The 17,604-nt window shown below is 48.5% G+C and overlaps 8 protein-coding genes across 8 annotated transcripts; 4 read left to right on the top strand and 4 right to left on the bottom strand.

The window, feature by feature from the left end:
• Positions 1 to 1,613: 1,613 nt before the first annotated feature.
• On the top strand, positions 1,614 to 2,453 carry N7447_004240 (DUF3632 domain-containing protein; the record flags this gene model as incomplete). The annotated part of the gene is made up of 1 exon (XM_057228515.1): positions 1,614 to 2,453. The coding sequence occupies one exon, from the start codon at positions 1,614 to 1,616 to the stop codon at positions 2,451 to 2,453; it is 840 nt and encodes a 279-aa protein (XP_057087856.1).
• Positions 2,454 to 3,115: 662 nt separating this feature from the next.
• N7447_004239 (GNAT family N-acetyltransferase) lies at positions 3,116 to 3,776 on the top strand (the record flags this gene model as incomplete). Its single annotated transcript, XM_057228514.1, has 2 exons — positions 3,116 to 3,470; positions 3,529 to 3,776. 2 exons carry the CDS (start codon positions 3,116 to 3,118, stop codon positions 3,774 to 3,776), a joined length of 603 nt encoding a protein of 200 aa, XP_057087855.1.
• A 306-nt stretch (positions 3,777 to 4,082) lies between these two features.
• On the bottom strand, positions 4,083 to 5,437 carry N7447_004238 (FAD-dependent oxidoreductase; the record flags this gene model as incomplete). Its single annotated transcript, XM_057228513.1, has 3 exons — positions 4,083 to 4,449; positions 4,505 to 4,892; positions 4,948 to 5,437. The coding sequence occupies 3 exons, from the start codon at positions 5,435 to 5,437 to the stop codon at positions 4,083 to 4,085; spliced, it is 1,245 nt and encodes a 414-aa protein (XP_057087854.1).
• A 799-nt stretch (positions 5,438 to 6,236) lies between these two features.
• N7447_004237 (Short-chain dehydrogenase/reductase SDR) lies at positions 6,237 to 7,140 on the bottom strand (the record flags this gene model as incomplete). The annotated part of the gene is made up of 2 exons (XM_057228512.1): positions 6,237 to 6,859; positions 6,927 to 7,140. 2 exons carry the CDS (start codon positions 7,138 to 7,140, stop codon positions 6,237 to 6,239), a joined length of 837 nt encoding a protein of 278 aa, XP_057087853.1.
• Positions 7,141 to 7,395: 255 nt separating this feature from the next.
• N7447_004236 (aldo/keto reductase) lies at positions 7,396 to 8,512 on the bottom strand (the record flags this gene model as incomplete). Its single annotated transcript, XM_057228511.1, has 4 exons — positions 7,396 to 7,595; positions 7,653 to 7,986; positions 8,044 to 8,305; positions 8,373 to 8,512. The coding sequence occupies 4 exons, from the start codon at positions 8,510 to 8,512 to the stop codon at positions 7,396 to 7,398; spliced, it is 936 nt and encodes a 311-aa protein (XP_057087852.1).
• A 2,315-nt stretch (positions 8,513 to 10,827) lies between these two features.
• N7447_004235 (GFA family protein) lies at positions 10,828 to 11,508 on the bottom strand (the record flags this gene model as incomplete). Its single annotated transcript, XM_057228510.1, has 3 exons — positions 10,828 to 11,131; positions 11,257 to 11,436; positions 11,501 to 11,508. The coding sequence occupies 3 exons, from the start codon at positions 11,506 to 11,508 to the stop codon at positions 10,828 to 10,830; spliced, it is 492 nt and encodes a 163-aa protein (XP_057087851.1).
• A 473-nt stretch (positions 11,509 to 11,981) lies between these two features.
• N7447_004234 (coiled-coil-helix-coiled-coil-helix domain-containing protein) lies at positions 11,982 to 12,605 on the top strand (the record flags this gene model as incomplete). Its single annotated transcript, XM_057228509.1, has 4 exons — positions 11,982 to 12,031; positions 12,147 to 12,181; positions 12,268 to 12,382; positions 12,491 to 12,605. 4 exons carry the CDS (start codon positions 11,982 to 11,984, stop codon positions 12,603 to 12,605), a joined length of 315 nt encoding a protein of 104 aa, XP_057087850.1.
• Positions 12,606 to 12,843: 238 nt separating this feature from the next.
• Positions 12,844 to 15,404, top strand: N7447_004233 (nitrogen permease regulator 3 family protein; the record flags this gene model as incomplete). Its single annotated transcript, XM_057228508.1, has 2 exons — positions 12,844 to 13,981; positions 14,035 to 15,404. 2 exons carry the CDS (start codon positions 12,844 to 12,846, stop codon positions 15,402 to 15,404), a joined length of 2,508 nt encoding a protein of 835 aa, XP_057087849.1.
• Positions 15,405 to 17,604: the final 2,200 nt, after the last annotated feature.

Below are 17,604 nucleotides of genomic sequence, written 5' to 3'. Positions count from 1 at the left end.
GAGATAGGCTACCCGGTTCCGGGGGTGAAGGGTTGTGAACGAAGTACTAGATGTAAGGGTGGAGCTTGACGTAACTTTCCGTTCGACATATAAGGCCTTCTACCTCTCACACTTAATGATAGTCGACGAGACAAGCGATAAATAGCAGACTTATGTCAGACAAGCGCAACTCAAGTGACCGCTGGTGCCAGGATTATCCTCCCCATCTTACTCGATAATATCTCTTCCTGCCCTAAAGCAGTGAGCACATTCTCCCTTTCTAGTAGAAGATCCATGAGAAGTGCATCGGCAGCTTGATCCCAGTCTAGCTCATGCTTGGGTCGCCTGCCACTCTCTTTCGCTGTTTATAATGAAACCGAAAGAGATAATCAGCTTATTATTCCATTGCAAGTTCGCACAGAAAGGGAGCAGGCCGAAATTTGTACACTAGACTTGTTACATTCTCGATATAGACATAATATTGGCGTGGATACAAAGATACCGCCCCATAAAAAGAATCTGGTGAGCGAACTTGGATATAAGCCCTTCCATGCAATTACTCAGTCTAACAAGCTCCAAAATCCTTCCACGGTCGTTAAATCACAGTAGTATATCAACGGGTAGTCATCAACACTTTACGCCTTACCATCGTAGTAGAGCATGCGCGCTCATCCCCGTATTTCTCATTATTCCTACCACCGTTGTAAGGCCTGTTCTTAACGAGCGGGTTCTTCTTTCGCTTTTCGTCGTGCTCCAGGCAGTGAGCAAGTGCAGTTGCACATCCTTGCTGCTATCGTTGTCAAACGGGTGCAGGTAACTATTTGTGCCTCGCATCTCAGGTGGGCTCAGCAGGCTCAAGTTCACGGCCTGCTGCGTCGCAAGGAAAACATCGTGGCCGTCATAAGTTTTCTTACCGTACTTGATGGATGCAGAGGCGTTGGGTCCATCCCACTACAAGAGGTATCAGTCGGCATGGGAAGGTTTCAAGGTAACTTAGGGATAACGTACATCAATAGGTGCGTTGGAGGGCTCCGCGAAGTCTCTTGCCTGGGATGGGCACGATTTTAGCTCGTGTCTTTTCGGCCAAAACAGAGTTGTACGGCTCATCAAATATCAATGCAATCGAGAAAAGACGATAGTAAGTGCGGTTTCCGGGAATAAATAACGACTGAACAAGTTGTTGTAGTGTCAGGGCATTGCACTCTTTCCGATGAGGCTTACTGACTTGTCCGCGTTCCTGGGGAGAATGGGGAGTGAAGGTTGGGGCCGGGCCGATGTCGGTTGCCTACATATTTAGAAACAGCCGCTTGCCTGGCCAAAAGTGAAATATCTGCCCCAAATAGGATGATCGACAAATCAGTCATCATTGGCTGCCTAATGATGTCACTCAATGCACTTATTGTCGCAACTGGAGAAATATATTCTCGATCGTGGAGTAGTTGTGTCTAGGAGTTCTGCTAGTTGTCACTCTTCGATGCTTCCGATATTGCATCCATTCCTTTCTTTCCTCGAACATAACCATCACATCACCCCAGCAGGGCAGCATAGTTACTTTCATCTCCTAAACACTCAAAGACCCAAATATCATTCAAGAGCCCTCACGCTCCACCATCATAAACACCAGCATTCAAGAAATGACATGCAAATCGGTCGATCTCGACGGCTTCGGCTCCGCCGCCGATGACGCGTGGGTTGACCAACACACTGCACCCATGGACGGCGAAGAAGAGACTGGGGTGCATCCCTATCAAGCTGCGGCTCTCAAAGCGTACCTAAAAGGCGACTCCAATCCACCCCATACAGCTGCAGTCATGACCAAACCTTATGACTCCGAGAAGAAGACCGACCTACGAGACCGCGTATTTGGCATAATTGAAGACGCGTTTTTTGAGCTGCCCAAAATCCACACGCCCGCCCTCGTCGGCCTGCTAAAGGAACTTAACCAGCTACCAGATGAAGAGAACGGCGAGCCAGTCTGGAAAGGTCTCATGAGCTTCGGCCACTCATGGTCAGATGGATGGAAGCAGGTCCACTGGCGCAAAGTGTTGGCGATGCAGGATCCAGCCACGAGAGCGGAGAGGCGCGCGACCCACGTACACCAGGCTTTTGTGGAGGCTTCTTGTGCAATGGCTGCTCCGGGACCTAATGCTGAAGATGGCCTCTTGCCACTGAGCTGGGGCTATGAGTGCATCTCCGAGGCGCTCGAATGTCAGGATGCAGTGTGGGACTTTGAGGTACCTGCTGCGGCGGTTTGGATAAAGGTAGCCGGGGAAAGGCTCAGAGAGGGCGCGAAGAAAGGTGAAAAGTGCTGGGCGTTGAAGAGGGAGGGGAGGCTTTGGCCGGCGGGACCGATGAGCATGGACCGGTGGAATTTCTGGTTGAAAAGGCTCGAGGCGATTGAGGAGATTGGCAAGGTCATCTCGACAACGACGAGTGAAGGCGCGCGAGATGCTCGAGCCCAAGGTAAGGAGTAGCTGGTGATGAAGTTGGATTACAGCTAACAAGCTAAAAAATACAATGCGAGGTTTCTCATTGCCATGCCTCCCGAGTAGCGCTGTAGAACGTACCTTCACTGGCCGTTATATGCGACCCTACAATCTCAGCCACGAATAAAACGATAGCTGGCTTCAAATTCATGAAGTTCATAATTGATAGGCCATGATAGGGGCCACCAATGGCAAATGTAGGAGCCCCTTTCTGTCCTGTCTGGCAGCCTAGAAGGGGCATGCGCAATTGACCTTCTTATGTCCCCAAGCCCACCGTGACATCAAGTGTCAAATATCAGATATTGCGCCTCTAGGCCCCTTACAAGAATCTTGGTTTTTGCTATGATCTAGGGGTAAAACACAGTGTGTTTATTCCCACATGAAGACTTGGTGCGCATAGGCTATTTTTTGGGGGTTGCCGGGGGGTCGCGGGTTGCGGCGCAGTCGGCACGGAGCTTTGCCGGAAAGGACATGATAAAGACTTATACCGCGGTCTTATCAAGATACAAAAGTCGTAGACTAACAGAAAATAGACGGGCCAACGGCCCGTGCATGGAATCAGCCTCCTTTCCCTCTCGGCTTAATTCGCGACCTTCAAGGCAACATGGTGCAAATCCGTGGCTGACCTCGACGAAATCGTTGAACTCTCCATGCTCGCCTTTGATCCCAGCACCGACGCCATCACCCGCAACCTCTTCCCGCCCCATCTCCAAATACCCGAGCGATCTGGCAGCGAGGCAATCCGACAATGGAGCATTGCGCGGAAATCGGCCAGATTGCACGCGAAGGGTTTCGTGATGATGGTCGCCGTTGGCAACGTCCTAGACGGTAAGGCCGTGGGTTATTCGATGTGGTTCGCCCCCGTTGAAGGGGACGAGGAAGAGTTACCGCGACCCAAAAGGACTTTTGCGGGCATGGACCAGGCTGCATTTGCCGAACTGCGTGAGATTATAATGGAGGACGAGCAGAGAATATTTGGTGAGAAGGGGGCTGCTGATGGATGGAGTGAGTTTATGCTTTGTCAAAGAAATGGGGTGTAAACGAGCAGGTATTCTGACAATAGCGCCAGATCTCGACCCTCTCGGTGTTCATCCGCAGTATCAGAAAAGAGGGATTGGCAGAATGCTTCTAGATTGGGGCGTACAACAGGCAGTATCACAAGAAAGAGATTGCTACTTAATTACAACACCAGCCGGAGTTGCACTCTATCGAGCGGCTGGGTTCGATGCTATGAAGACGGTGGAGATCTTCGGCGCTCCGCATGTGTCAATGAGGAAGCGGGCATTCGGAAGTAGACTACCACCACAGTGAGAGTTGGGGGTGTTCATTCTGGAGAGACCTCGAGTAAAAGATGGAGAGTGTATATAAACTCGGAAAATCGGAACCACCATACAATATTCGTAACAGCCCTTCTTTATACAAAGTATTTTACCAACGTACCATACTACATATGTAGTGCCTACTGGTAGTAGGTAGCGTGAGAAATTCTTAACCTGTACTTATTGTGAGAGTGGAGTGAGAATCACCTTTTGAGTCTCCGAAGTCCTTTGAATTCGAAACAAATATTTATTTCATTCCAGGCAAACCCCAAAATCCTGAGGGGAATATTCTTATAAGTTACGTCTCCAGCTGTTCAAGAGCTTCTTTCATACCAACATAAGGCTTTACCGACAGAATGGCATCACCTGCACTCTTTGTCGCAATCTTAGCCTGGGAAGCCCGCGAGCCCATCTGAACCTCCGATGCCCGTGGCCGCCGGATGCTATCCCAGATTTGCAAGATGCCGGGAACGCTGTTACGGTCGGAGGTGTTTTCAAATAGAACGTTGAGGCCCTCCGCGTCCTCGAAAGCCTGATTGACACCTTGGGCTTGGTAAGGCACCATGGCATGAGCCGCATCACCGATCAAAACGGTTCGGCCCTTAACATACGTGGGCAGAGGCTCCTGGTCCCGGACTTGGAATAGCGCAACTTGCGGGGTGCGACTAGTTGGCTTTTCATCAGCAAATCCTAGCCCGATGAAGTATGCTCACCACTCACCTGAAGAGTCGTTTCAACCACTCGGGGAAGCCATGGATCTCCTCCAATAGCTCTGGCACACTCCCCTTGGCGTTCCAGGAGTATTGAAGCTTATCTGGGCTTTTGAGACTCGAGTCCGGGACCGCGCAGACGCAGTTCATGAGCTTATGTCCCTGGCAGGGATACATAATTACATTGCGGTTACCTTTATCTCCGGCAGCTATAAGTGCTATGAAGGTTCCGTCGTCGTAGTTGTACATCGCTGGAATGGTTCCGTGCGTCGCGACGGTGTCCATGACGATATCCATTGGAATGACAAATCGATACATTGAAAGACCGCATGGGGTAGGCTCTGGATGCGAAGCCGGGATGACGGCTCCGCGGACCTTGGAACGAATTCCATCCGCACCTGGAAAGATGTCAGTTCGACTAAACCACCTTTGAGTTTCAGCTTCCTTGCTTACCAATGATAAGATCAACTTCAACGGAGGTTCCATCTTCAAACTCAACAACACCAGCCTCCGGATCAACGTTCACAATATGACAGCCGTATAATACTTTGATAGCCTCCCCATCCCCATCTCCGGTGACTCTCCGCAGCAATGCGTCCCTGAGATCCTGTCGATATACAAGCCACATACCAGCATCTTCATCCTGCCCATCACCAATTCGAGACTTGCTTATCTCCTTCTCGTGGATATTGTAAGTCCGGTACCCGGCGCCCACCACCCCGCGGATCTCCTTCCGGTCAATTCCAAGCTGCTTGGCAATGGAGATGCCGTTAGCTCCAAGGCCGAGTCCCGCCGAAGTCTCCTGGAAGCCTGCATCACGACGCTCATAGACGACGATATTGCAATGGCCGTTTTTCCGGAGGAACGCAGCAGCAGCGAGGCCGGCGATTCCGCCACCTATGATGGCGACCCGAAGCTTGTCTAACGAGGCGCTGTTGGTCATATTGGCGGAGGTCAGGATTGCTTTGTCTTATAGAAATCAGCGAATCTTCAGGCACTTCTCTGTTTTTGCTTTTTTGTACCCCGCACCTTTGTCCATTGACATTGTGGGGCTTCCCCTTCCGGCCTGTATAATAAGGAAGCTTGGAATGAAAAAAAAGATCTTTTTGAAACGGGATTCTAGCAAGACTGGGCTGCGGGAATAGTAAGGAGAGACAAAAGGAAACTGGCAGGAAAGAGGAAAAGATGGTGTGATCAGAGCACTTTCCAACAACTCGGTACATTTCACTCTCGGAAAAAGCTGTACGGTACCCACTAAAGCGATCTTGTCCTTCTCAAACAAACAGTTATATACAAAGCCTTCTAATTCTACACCTCAGGAAGCAGGTTATGCAAGATCATGGACAGAAGAAAGTATAACAGTAGTGTAGAATTCCCTCTAAGGACGTAGATGAAGTGAGCGCGCCAAAGGGCATAGGTCAATATGTAGAATTGCGCCAATGTTACCCAGCAGGTCTAGAACGGTGAGAGATGTGCCCTCAAGTTACAAGTGACTATACAAGCCCAGAAGAGGCGTTGTAGGTATCCTCACTTGTCCTCTTTCGGAATCACAGGGAAAACAGCGAACACAATACTTATCGGGGATTTACGACTATCCCGAGTTTCACAGAACGTCCGCCGTTACCGGTAGAGGTCAATTCTGAACCATATTGGCATTATTCAACCACCGAAAACGAAAGGAACATCTGCTCTAATAAGAAATCATCTTGCTCACAGAAATCACACCTGAGGATTTGAGCACCTCAGGGCAAAATTTCCTTTCCCTTCCAATCCCAGCACCTCCCTCTCCCTCCTTCGACGTCAGATGGCAACCCCAGAAGGACCTCTAATAGCTTCTCAGCCGCCTGGGCCGGCTCCAGCATTTCCCTACTTCCCCAATAGTCCTTAGTAAAATCCGTGTGCACAGTCCCAGGGTGCAACGCCACAGCGATTGCCCTCTGCGCGCTCTTCGCGCGCAAATGCAAATCAAAAGTCTTGGCCAATTGGAAGACAGCTGCCTTGCTTGCACGGTAGGAATACCATCCGCCCGAGGCATTGTCGGATATTGAGCCGACTCGAGCGGCCATCATTGCATAGATGGCATGCGAGGGCAAAAACAGTGGTCCTGGGGAGTTGATTGCAGAGCTGGCCTCTATTGTCGGAAATTCTGGTGACATTTTCAATGGGACGAAGGGGGAGAGGTGCTTCATGAGTAGCAAGGGGCCGAGAGAGTTGACTTTGAAGCTATCCAGCGCATTGGCAGAGTCGATTCTACTAGGTGATTTTTCTGCATGCAAAATGCCGGGGATTGTAAGCCCCAGCCTGAGTGGTGTGTTTGGATATTCCTGGCGGATTGTGTCTGCCATTGCTGATATTGTAGACTCATCTAGATCGCTAGTTAGCCTTGTAGTACCAAGAACAATATATCTCCGGGCTTGTGGTTGCTTTGTTACCTGTTACATCGACTTGGAGAACTCGAAGTCTCTCTGTTGCGTCCTTAGGCATGCCCTTACTTGACAGCAATCGTTCTCGGACTTCGTCGCAGTTCTTACGTCCTGTTGCGATTACAGGGAGCTCGGTCCGTGTCAGGAGCTGTTGTGCGAAGGCGAGCCCCAACCCTCGTGAGGCAGGGGTCACTAAGGCAAATCCATGAGCTGCTGGTAACATGACGCGTTTGATGAGCCAGTGTATGTTGTTATTTCAAGATGCCGGAAGTGATTACAATATTGACGTTCTACCTGCATATGACATCACAATCCATCGATTTAAGTTTCGATCTGACCTCATAAGCTACTACATTGGGAGCTTGGTTAAATGCAGTTTAGGACAACAGCACAGCCTGTCTGCCTTCGTTGGGTATGATTTTATTTTTTTGGAAATAACTGCGTATCTCCTAATGTCCCCAAACACGACCAGTATACCTCAGGTCTTTCCCTCCAGATCATTGAAGAAGACCCTGCCAAACTCGTCACTGCTGTCATTGAAACGAAGCTTCTTGTTGAGTTTCTCAATATTCTTCATGTCCTCCGGGCTCAGCTTGAAGTCTCCTTGCAAGTTGGCCCTAATCCTCATGGGTGTTTTGGACTTAGGCAGCACTGAGTGGCCCTGCGAGACTCCCCAAGCTGTGAAAGCACACTGCGGTCAGCATCATACAAACTATTCAGGTAAATCACACTTACCAAGAGCAACCTGAGCACCGGATTTGTTGTATTTCTTGCCTATTTCGGCCAACACGGGCTCTTCGATCAGCTTCGCGGGCCCGTCCTTCCCTTTCTCGCCATAGAGATTGTTCTGGTTCCCAAACGGCGAGTAGTGCGTGACATGGATACTATTCTCTCGATGCCATGCTGTGAAATCATGCTGCTGTAGCCATGGATGACATTCCATCTGGTGCACAGCGGGGACGATGGAACTGTTCTTGATCAGGCGCTCCATCTCAGACTTGTCGCAGTTTGAGACGCCGATCGCCCTCGTCTTGCCGGTTTTCAGAAGCAGCTCCATTGCTGCGTATGTCTGCTTTGCTGTCAACGCTCTTGAACTCATGGATCAAGAGATGAGAGTGCAACATACGTCGACGATGTCGATATTCTCCATAGCTGGCTTTCCATCCTTCTTCGGAAAGAGATCCTCGCCTCTCTTCCAAGCCACGGGCCAGTGCATCAAATACAAATCAACGTAGTCCATTCCCAAATCGTCCAGGGATTGCTGCAAAGCCGGTGCCACATCGTCTGGGTGGTGCTTGTTGTTCCATAGCTTGGTTGTGATGAAGATATCTTCGCGCGGGACGCCGCTTTTCTTGACACCTTTGCCGACAGCTTTCTCGGTTCCGTAACTATTTAACAGTCAGTATTATAAATTTAATTTGTCGGCTGTCTCGGTCAGGAAACAAGGCTTCTTACACACGCGCGGTGTCGATGTGACGGTATCCAGCCTTGAGTGCCTCCACTACCGCATCTTCTTGCTCACCCTCATCCTGCCAGGTGCCGAATCCAATGGCTGGGATCTCTGCTCCCGTGTTCAACTTCCATTTTGTAGTCATCTTGTATTGATTGATGTCAACAATTGTTCAACAGTTCATGTGCTGCTAAAGTCTCCAGCTGAAATTCAGAGCAAATCGAAAGATTGATATTATCCATATTATCTAAGACACGTCAAGATGACGAATTCGGATTTATGGTTCGGGTTGATGACATGGGCAATGACGTCTCCCGTATCTCATAGTATGGCCGAGTGCAGAACATGAAACCCAGGAGTATGAAACTCATTCAATCGACGAGCTTGAGGTTTTCACCGCAGCTAACTTTTCTCCGTGTAGAATACCAATGAGCCGCCTGGGACTTGGATGTACTAACATTATGCCGGCAATGGGCGGTCGGTTTTCATGTGGTGTTCGCCTTTTACCAGCTTTTAGGACGAACACACCTCACTAAACACAAACAGGCTTCACCTTGCTAGATCAGAAATCATGTGCTGACAATTATCTCGTGTTCGTAATAACGCTGCTGGCTCTGACCGTCGAACTTGTTTTTGATACATTCCCACCAGAAACACCTCACTACGCTATGCTAGCAATCATGTTAGGATACCGCTCGCTGAGAAGCCTTTTTCGAGCGCCTACTACTGGCATGCTGAGCGTTTCTACCTGCAATCGGCCCTGTCCTTCTATGTTGACGTTAAGTTGGGCAAAGAGTATCTCGATACCTTACTCATAAACAAGAAAGAACCTTTAGGGTTGCTCAGCACTCAAGGCCCATGCTCTTCGGCATCCTGCCAGCAGTCGTGATACCAGTCTATCGATGCGAAAGGCCTAGCACACATTGTACTTGCATGATCAAATATGGAAGGCACTATGTGGGAGCATTACAAGCAACCCAAGTGATCTCTATCATTGCAGAGTATCTATTGCTACATGGGTCTCCAACCATACCTTCTTTGACTGGCCATCCCACACGCACATATGATTTCCTTCACGATACCCACTTCACCTCTCGGCCCAGCTATTTCGCCGATGTTTGATGCCAAGACAAACAACACCAAAGGTCGTACACGTCTACCGTAGTTTACCGCTTTAGTTTATATAGCGAGCTCCACCCGCAGATTTTTTTCTTTCCTTCTGCATCGCTCGGTATTCTCCAGCTCTCACTTTTTCTTTTGTTCTATTCTCAGCTTGGACTGTGTCTAATGATGGCACACACTCCAGCTGTGCTCAAAGCCTGAGGTTAATCCCAGCGCTGCGAATGCTCGGTTTCAATTTTTCAAAAGGTAAGGAAAATCTTTTTTTTTCTCCGTCAATCCCAACCCCCGGGGATGATTATATTATAGACATGCAAAGGCATTCCTCAATCAGAAGATCCATGTTGAATCTGTCATACTTTTAAGTTTCAGCCTTGTCTGACCCATCACAACAACATCATTACTTTTTAAGCCATTCATTGAGTGATCCTTGACTAACAATCTCTCGCTCAGGTACATTACACTTGCATTCAATTCCATCCCTCCATTGCGGCTGTTGCCTTGCATGAAGAAATTTGAACGAACGGGCGGACATAACGTACCCATCTCCCGCATCCAATAAAACCAGAGCGTACAAACTCTGTGGGTGTATGGAGGTGGATTACTTGTTGAGAATTCGTCACCTGACCCATTGCCCTGGACACAATTATTTCATGTCGCATCGACAAGTTGAGACCAGTATTTCTAACAGAAATTTTAGGTAATTCCATCACTCATCTCTCTTGCCCTTCCTCGACATGGTCATACTTTGCATGATGAATGTGTTATTCACACTGTTGGACTTGGACTTCGGTCCGGGAATGAACATTTATACAAAAATCTGATTTAATGAGGTATGTGGCTCCTATGGATCGGATAAATCGTATTTCTTGCTGACTGACCTGAAGCCTGACTTAGATGCCATGTCTTCATTTCGCTTTTAACTCTTGCTTTTTTGCTTGAATACCATTGCTGACTTGACATAAGTGAACAAATAGGAATACCCCCAGGTAGACCATTTGGCTCGTTGACCGTGAGTTTACTCTGCTCCCATACCCTTTCCTATTGCATGATGAATACCAATATACTGTTCTATCTCTGAACTATCATGTCGATAAAATATCTTCACCTTGGAGAACTGATCTTTTCCTTGACCACCATTATTTTACTCATTTCACGGTGTGATCAATTGCTAATATGCATTACAGGAGCCACTTGGCATTTATATTAGCTTAATACTAAACAATATTTTTTTCTTGACCACTTGCACATTCGTATCTTCGGGCTTGTCCCTTACTTTCGTACCCATTCAGTAGATCATTTTCTTGGCCACACCCTTCCCCCATGCTCCATGGTATTTCCCTACTCGACAAACAAACCATGCTTCTTATGCCATTCTTCGAGGCTATCTCTACCATAGACCTCGTGCACACTCTTCTTTCCCTCCGGCCACCGGGCCCAAGCCGGCTTCGATCCATTCATGATGCATACCATCTCGTCGGGCACCGGCAACTCCGTATCGATTGCAGAGGCAAATGGATGAATCAGTTCAGGCCAGTGGTGATCCCAAACCCACAACATAGTACTGCAGTTCGAGCAGAAGTTCCGCTCGGAGGAGCATAGCTGTTCATCCGGTGTGCCGCGGTCTTTGATGGCAGTGTATTTCCTAGTCATGACGTTAGTATATGTGGGTGCAATATTATTATTTGCATGTTCTATAAAATGAAATGACAGTTTCTCCGCGGATGTTGTGCTCGAAAGTGCCAGTGAATGGGTATGGATGGGTCATACTTGATCAGATCTTTGCCTTTGATGATATTCAGGCTATCGGCCATACCGCCTAGGTTCACAGCACCGAGGTGTCCGCCTACTTTGCGGCAGATGCTGCAGGCGCATAGCTGGTAGGGAACTGGTGTTTGGGACTGGAGAGTAAATTCGACACCGCCGCATTGGCAGCTTCCTTCGAGGTTCCTATAGACCCGATTAATATACCTGTGTCGGGGATGCAAGGTGATGCTGATGAGTATCCACATACATAGGCATGATTTAATGTGTTTGTTTGTTAAGCCGGTTGTCGATACGAGTACAATCAAAAAGTGATATAGCTGGGTTCGTTCGAAAAGATTGAGTTTATCCAGGGTTAAGAGGTGATACTCGATATATATACTCCCACACTGAGGGGGCGAATTCAACAACAAAACCAACAAAATGAGCAAACCGCACTGGCCTCGTATGATGGACACCCCACATAACCAGTTTCCTATCAATAAAGCCATATCCGAGCGCCCGAGTCTTATTCCCCAGACGCCAAAGTGACCTCATGCATCATCGACCGTATCCCACAGCTGTGATTGGCTGAATTAGTGTTTGTCTAGTTTGCCCTGTTTGTTTCTCGGAGGTTTGGGTTCGCTTTCGCCGACTGATACTCACCTCACTGAGCTAGTTTCTCGTCTGTACAAATCCAGAATTCTGTTGTGTTGATATTCAGAGCGGATATACGCTCATTTTTGTTGAAAATGAGTTTCGGAGCCCCCGGCGGTGGATCGGTGAACTACAAGCCATCCCCGTAAGTTGCATGATTTTGAGGGTGCATATTTGCGCCAGCGACGTGTTGTCTCGTGAAAGAACGATATTGGATCTCTTGCTCTACATAATTGCTAATCCAATGAATCTGTCTGCAGACCCGAGCGCGGTAGCTTTCCTCTTGATCACGAAGGTACGCCCGCCACACCCCATACCCCGAAAGGAACTCGGCAAGACTAGCAAATACAATGGAGCTAATCACCACCTGGGACGCCATAGGAGAATGCAAGCACATCATTTCGGGATATCTAAAGTGTATCAAGATGAACAGAGGCACCAACGATGAGGCGTGTCGCAAACTGGCCAAGGAATACCTTTCCTGCCGAATGGACAAGTACGTCAGCCCAGTACACGGACGCACCTGATATTACAATTCGATGAGGAATTGTGCTCGTGACGAATGTCAGAGCAAATTGCTGATCCAGAAAACCTGTGTGACTAGGAACCTTATGGCGCCGGATAACTTCGAGAACCTCGGGTTGATCTTTAAAGATGGGAAAGAACAGACCCCAGCCACCCCAGCTGCAGGCGCAACAAATCCAGAACAGAAGAGCTGATTGGGACTGCGAGATGTTGCATGATATTGTATGATATGGAAGAGTGGTGCTATTCCGTGATATTCGGATAGTGCTGGCATTATTCAAGGCGTTGCACATAAGAAAATGTATTTGGTACCTATTCAACACACGAATAAGTAAATATAACCTGTGTAAATGAGTTAGCATCGAAATTCCCAAAATCATGCCAATCTGAATTGTAGCGACATGTTGGTCCTCGCCCTATGTGGTTCCCCGCATGGGAAACCGTTCCCGCCCAGCCACACTCTTTCAATCTCCAACTCCTCCACGGAGCCCGAGCCACCAAATGTCATCGATCGCCCGGCCACCAGACCCGTGCCTCGTGGCAATCATTCTTATCGTACGCTCTCGTACCGGCCCCCGCCTCGTCTTCCACTACCCCCCGAACCCCCTCAGCGAGAACCGCATCAAAACCACCACCAAGGGCGGCCGGCGCGTCTCGCGTACGCGCACACGCTCTAAAAATACTGACTCGAGCTCGAGCTCCGAGAGCGGCCTAAGCTCCGACGAAGACGAGGATGAACGGGAAACCCAGAGCCATGTTGGTGGGAGTTCCGTGCTAGCGGGTCGCCGCGCTAGCAATTTCGGCCTCGATGATCATCTCCCCGCTATGGCATCGTCTGCTGCCGGTGAATCCCAGCGCCCTGGGTCACTAGGCTCTGGGCGTGGCTCGTCGGTTCGGAAACGGGCTGCAGTCTCCGACCCGGATCCTGACGACGATGCGGGGACGGCGTCTGATCGACCTGATGATGGTCCTGGGAGCTCTAGACCGCCTTGGGAGTCGCTTTTGGGTGTTCCTGGGAGTGTGTGGGAGAAACTGCTTAGTCCGTCTCGGTCATGGCATAAGCGACGTTTTGAGGTTGGGATCAATGATTTGGCGCTTATTGGTTGGCCGGTCTTTGTGCGTGAGGATGGCTCGTGGCGCAAACAACGACGCAAGAAGCAGAAGAAGCCTCGTCCTGAATGGGACGGTGGGGAGTTGGGTCACAATGAGAGTGCCGAGGAAGGCAAGAAGGATGAGCAATTCGTTACTTCACCTGATTTGGGTGCTAGTGTCGCTTCCATTGCGGAGTCTTTGACATCGCCGACAGACAGCAAGCGTGGGTCGACTAGCGGACGACCTGGGAAATCAGATGAGCCGCTTGATCCAGAGGACAAAGACCATATGACAATGTTCAATGTGGTGTTTGTTGTGGATCCTCCTTTGCTGGAGTACTCCATGCGTGTGAAGGAAATCTACGAGAATATCATCAAGAAATTCGCCAAGGCTCTTAAATGGGAACAGGCTCGCACTGACTATGTGTGGAAGGAATCTCAACATATTCTACAAGTGAGGAGAAGAGCACGAGAGACAAGTATGTTTCCTGCTAATGACCATCCTGCTGGAGCTGACAATGATACTCGACAGAAACATCAACACATAATCTTTACTCGGAATTGATATCTCAGTCTTCTCTAGCTCGAGCCATCTACACAGTCTATAGTAGCATATCGGCATCCAAAATCGCATCCGTATCGCTCAGCCCGGATGTTTCCATCTCGCTCCAGATTCCACCTTTGACCTCTACACCATACCTTACTGGTCCTATGGATAAAGCATACCCAGGTTTGTGGCTCACGACAGCAGACAGTGCAACTCCTGTCGACGATCCAGGTGCAGATGAAAGTAATACGCCACACCAGGTCCTGGCAAAGCACTTTGCTCTACTTCTGTTAGACAGCGAAGCCGCCATTGTCAAGGATGTCGAGGCGTCTGGGGGAGCGCTTGCCCCCGCACTTGCGCATTATATCCGATGCTCCAAGCCAACCAAGTCATTTGCACAGATATCAGTATCATCCGGGATCCCACTATCCCATATTCAGATGCTATCAAGTCATCTTGTGTACTGGCGCCGTGCTCGCGCCATCCCTCCCATCCACCAACGAGACACATACATCGTCTCTCCAAACTGTGACCTGAGCAAGCTTGAAATAGCTACGATCGCTTATCAGACAGCATTCCCAACATACCCTAGTTTGCCGAAAATGCTTTCCACTCTCAGTGGTACACCTCGCCCTTATAGCAACTTCATCCCCAGCAAAGACCACAAGGAGATTTACTTTACTATTCTGGCCTGGTTACTGCGCGGTGGTTGGGTTACCCAGCTCCGCACTTTTGCGCACATCAAGGTCTCGCCCGAGATCAAAATGGCCGTGGAGATGGCGATGCGCAAGGAGGAAGTCGAGCGATACCTGGCCAAGGGCAACTCAAACTCGATCTCGGTCGACGAGAACAGCAACTTCGACGATGAAAATGATGACGCGAATTCTTCCTCGTCCTCTTCCCTCGATAGTCACGGCAGCGGAGATGAAACACCCACGCCCAATCGACTCGACCCACACGCCCAACTGCGCTCGTCTCACAAACTCCTCGATCAATCAACAGCTCTCCGGCTGTCCTCTTTCATCCTTTCCCCGCACCGCGCGTCCCCACTCGAGTCCCGCTGGCTTGACGAAATTTTCTCTCGATTCTCCGACAACCCGATCATCCAGGGAGACGAAAATGCCAGCCCGTATATCACGCCCAACGATAACCAGGCCCTGCACAAGAAGTACTGGCCTATCTTCATCAAGTACTTCAATGGCCACGATGCCCTGGAAAAGATCTGTGTGCGCGAGAATCTCAAACGCAAACTCGTCTGGCAGGTCCTCATGCGGCTGGGCTTAGGGACGGGGCCACTGGGCGCGATGGATTTGGATCCGCATGAACAGGTGTTGGTCAGTGTTCGACATTGGTAGATGATGCTTTTCTGGTTGGTATGGATATGGAATATGGAGTTTTAGGACAATGATATCCCTCTTTTACATCGACGTCTCCATATTAGGTAAATCCTATAGATCACCGACACCTTAGGCAGGTTTCAGGAATAATACAGCCCGCCCGACCCCGGGCGTATTCTGATTACATACCCACTCTCCCATTCCGATGGTTTCCGCGTGCCCTCAGCCCTAATCGCTGCCGAAAACACCACTTTTGATTTATTAGGTAAAAGGGAATCAAGATGGTTTATATTTGGGGTTGTTTGGTGTAATTGAGTTTGTTGGTATACATTTTATGATATAAAAAAAAGAGTGATAGTGTTGGTATGGACTAGGCCTGGAGCAGTTGGGTAGGGATATTCACGTGTTGGAAGTATACAAATCACATTCTTTTCGCACAATGATCCAGCATCGTAATTTATTTTTATCTTCAAACATTGAAGATTTGAACGTATTAGTTTGTATTACACTTACCCAGATAATTTCAATCGGCCCGTATATCCGAACAATCAAACGGCCTCCAACGGGTCGATGACATGGAACAATTGAATTGGGCAGTTGAGCATGTGTAGTATGTACTAAAGTTAATAGTAATAATAGCACCTATATAATATTGCCACGATATCCTATTTAAGAAGATACCAAAAGAAAAATTCCCACGTCAGATATTTCTATTGTGCGCCAATGGCCGCGGGCTCCGGTGGACCCCGCGATGTTCAGATGCAGTGTATTTTTTACTTCGAAGTTGATGAGCCGAAATCAGTATTATAGGTATTGCATTGTATTCTCTATGATCTCTATTGTTAGTACTTGAATAGAAGCTCGATTTACAAAGCAAAAGGTCTTTGATAGAAGGTTTAGAACAAGAAACGCCATAACGTTATCCAATTGGCTGGACATTGGTTGCTTGAGACTTCACCCTGAATATCGCCACTTAGACAGCTATTTTAATCATGGGTCGCCTAAGCTGTGATTATTATTGGGCCAATACTCTTGAAGAAGTATGCGGCTCAATTATGTATGGCTTTGAACTGGTTCTTTGTTGGTTTTCATAGAACATATGCTATGTATAAAAAAGGGTACAAGAAGTACATTGAGTACCGAAATTGATGACCTCGGCAATGAAAATACAGAGGTGGACATGCATCTAGTGTGTATAAGATAGTGTACACTACACCAGGGACTCATAATGTGTTTATTCTGGAATGCATAGTATAGGTACGGAGTACTATACTACTCCATATATATGGGAATATGCCTTGGTACCCCGAGATACCTATACATAAGGGAACCTAGGCATTCCTAAGGTAGAACACATAAAAGAATTAGATAATAAAGAAATAGACCAAAGGTGTTAAAAAAATCTTTATGCGAAATTCCACAATAAAGTACAAAAACAAAATGTGCCTTTAATTACGTGTAAAGAAAAAACCCCGCTACCAGTTCTGCCCTGAACCAAATAATTTTGTGTCTCTCTCTCTTCTCTCTCCTACATTTCTCCGGGCTGTTTTTCTCCCTTCCTTTGACTTCCTTTTCGGTACCTCTCCGTCTCAGAGAGAACCGATACTTCCCGTTTTCTCAATCGCGGTTTTTTCCAAGGGACACCCCAAATTCACCTTCGCCTCAAGAATCGAGCCTGGAATTACACAACGTTCCCGTGCATCCGACTTGCACTCAGTCAGCCCTTTCAACCCCTTCTAGCCTGACGACGTCGACAAGGCAGTGCCTCCGTAGCGTCTTCGGTGGGATTTTTTTTCTCCCTTACACTTCAACATTCTATTCTTTGACAACCTGTGTGCTCACAAGCAACGGGTGTTGAGATCACTTCGTACCGAGAAATCGACGGCCCATTTATCAATGCGATTTGTGGTCTAGACGATCCTCCTAGCAGATAAAACTCCTTCGATTGCCCTTGCGACCCGATACCCCCCGTGGTCCTTCGTCTCGCTACGCACACGAAATCGTCCTTTCGACACACAATTGAGAGCCTCTCTGGAAAGACAGGAAGCTGAAGATTAGTGGGGTTACAAAAAGCTGGAATTTTCCCTTTCTTGATTTCCACTTGCGCAGGTGCCATCTCGCCTTAGGCGCAGACTGATATCCAGAGCCCTCCAAGGTCGTCCGGGTAAAATATCCCGCACCTCAAATTTTTTTTCACCCACACTCGATCAGAGCTACA

Source organism: Penicillium robsamsonii (genome assembly GCF_028829455.1).
Source record: "Penicillium robsamsonii strain IBT 29466 chromosome Unknown utg000002l_segment0_segment0, whole genome shotgun sequence".
Classification (NCBI taxonomy): Eukaryota; Fungi; Ascomycota; class Eurotiomycetes; order Eurotiales; family Aspergillaceae; genus Penicillium; species Penicillium robsamsonii.
Note: the sequence above shows the minus strand (reverse complement) of the source record. Positions and strands in the feature narration are given on the sequence as shown.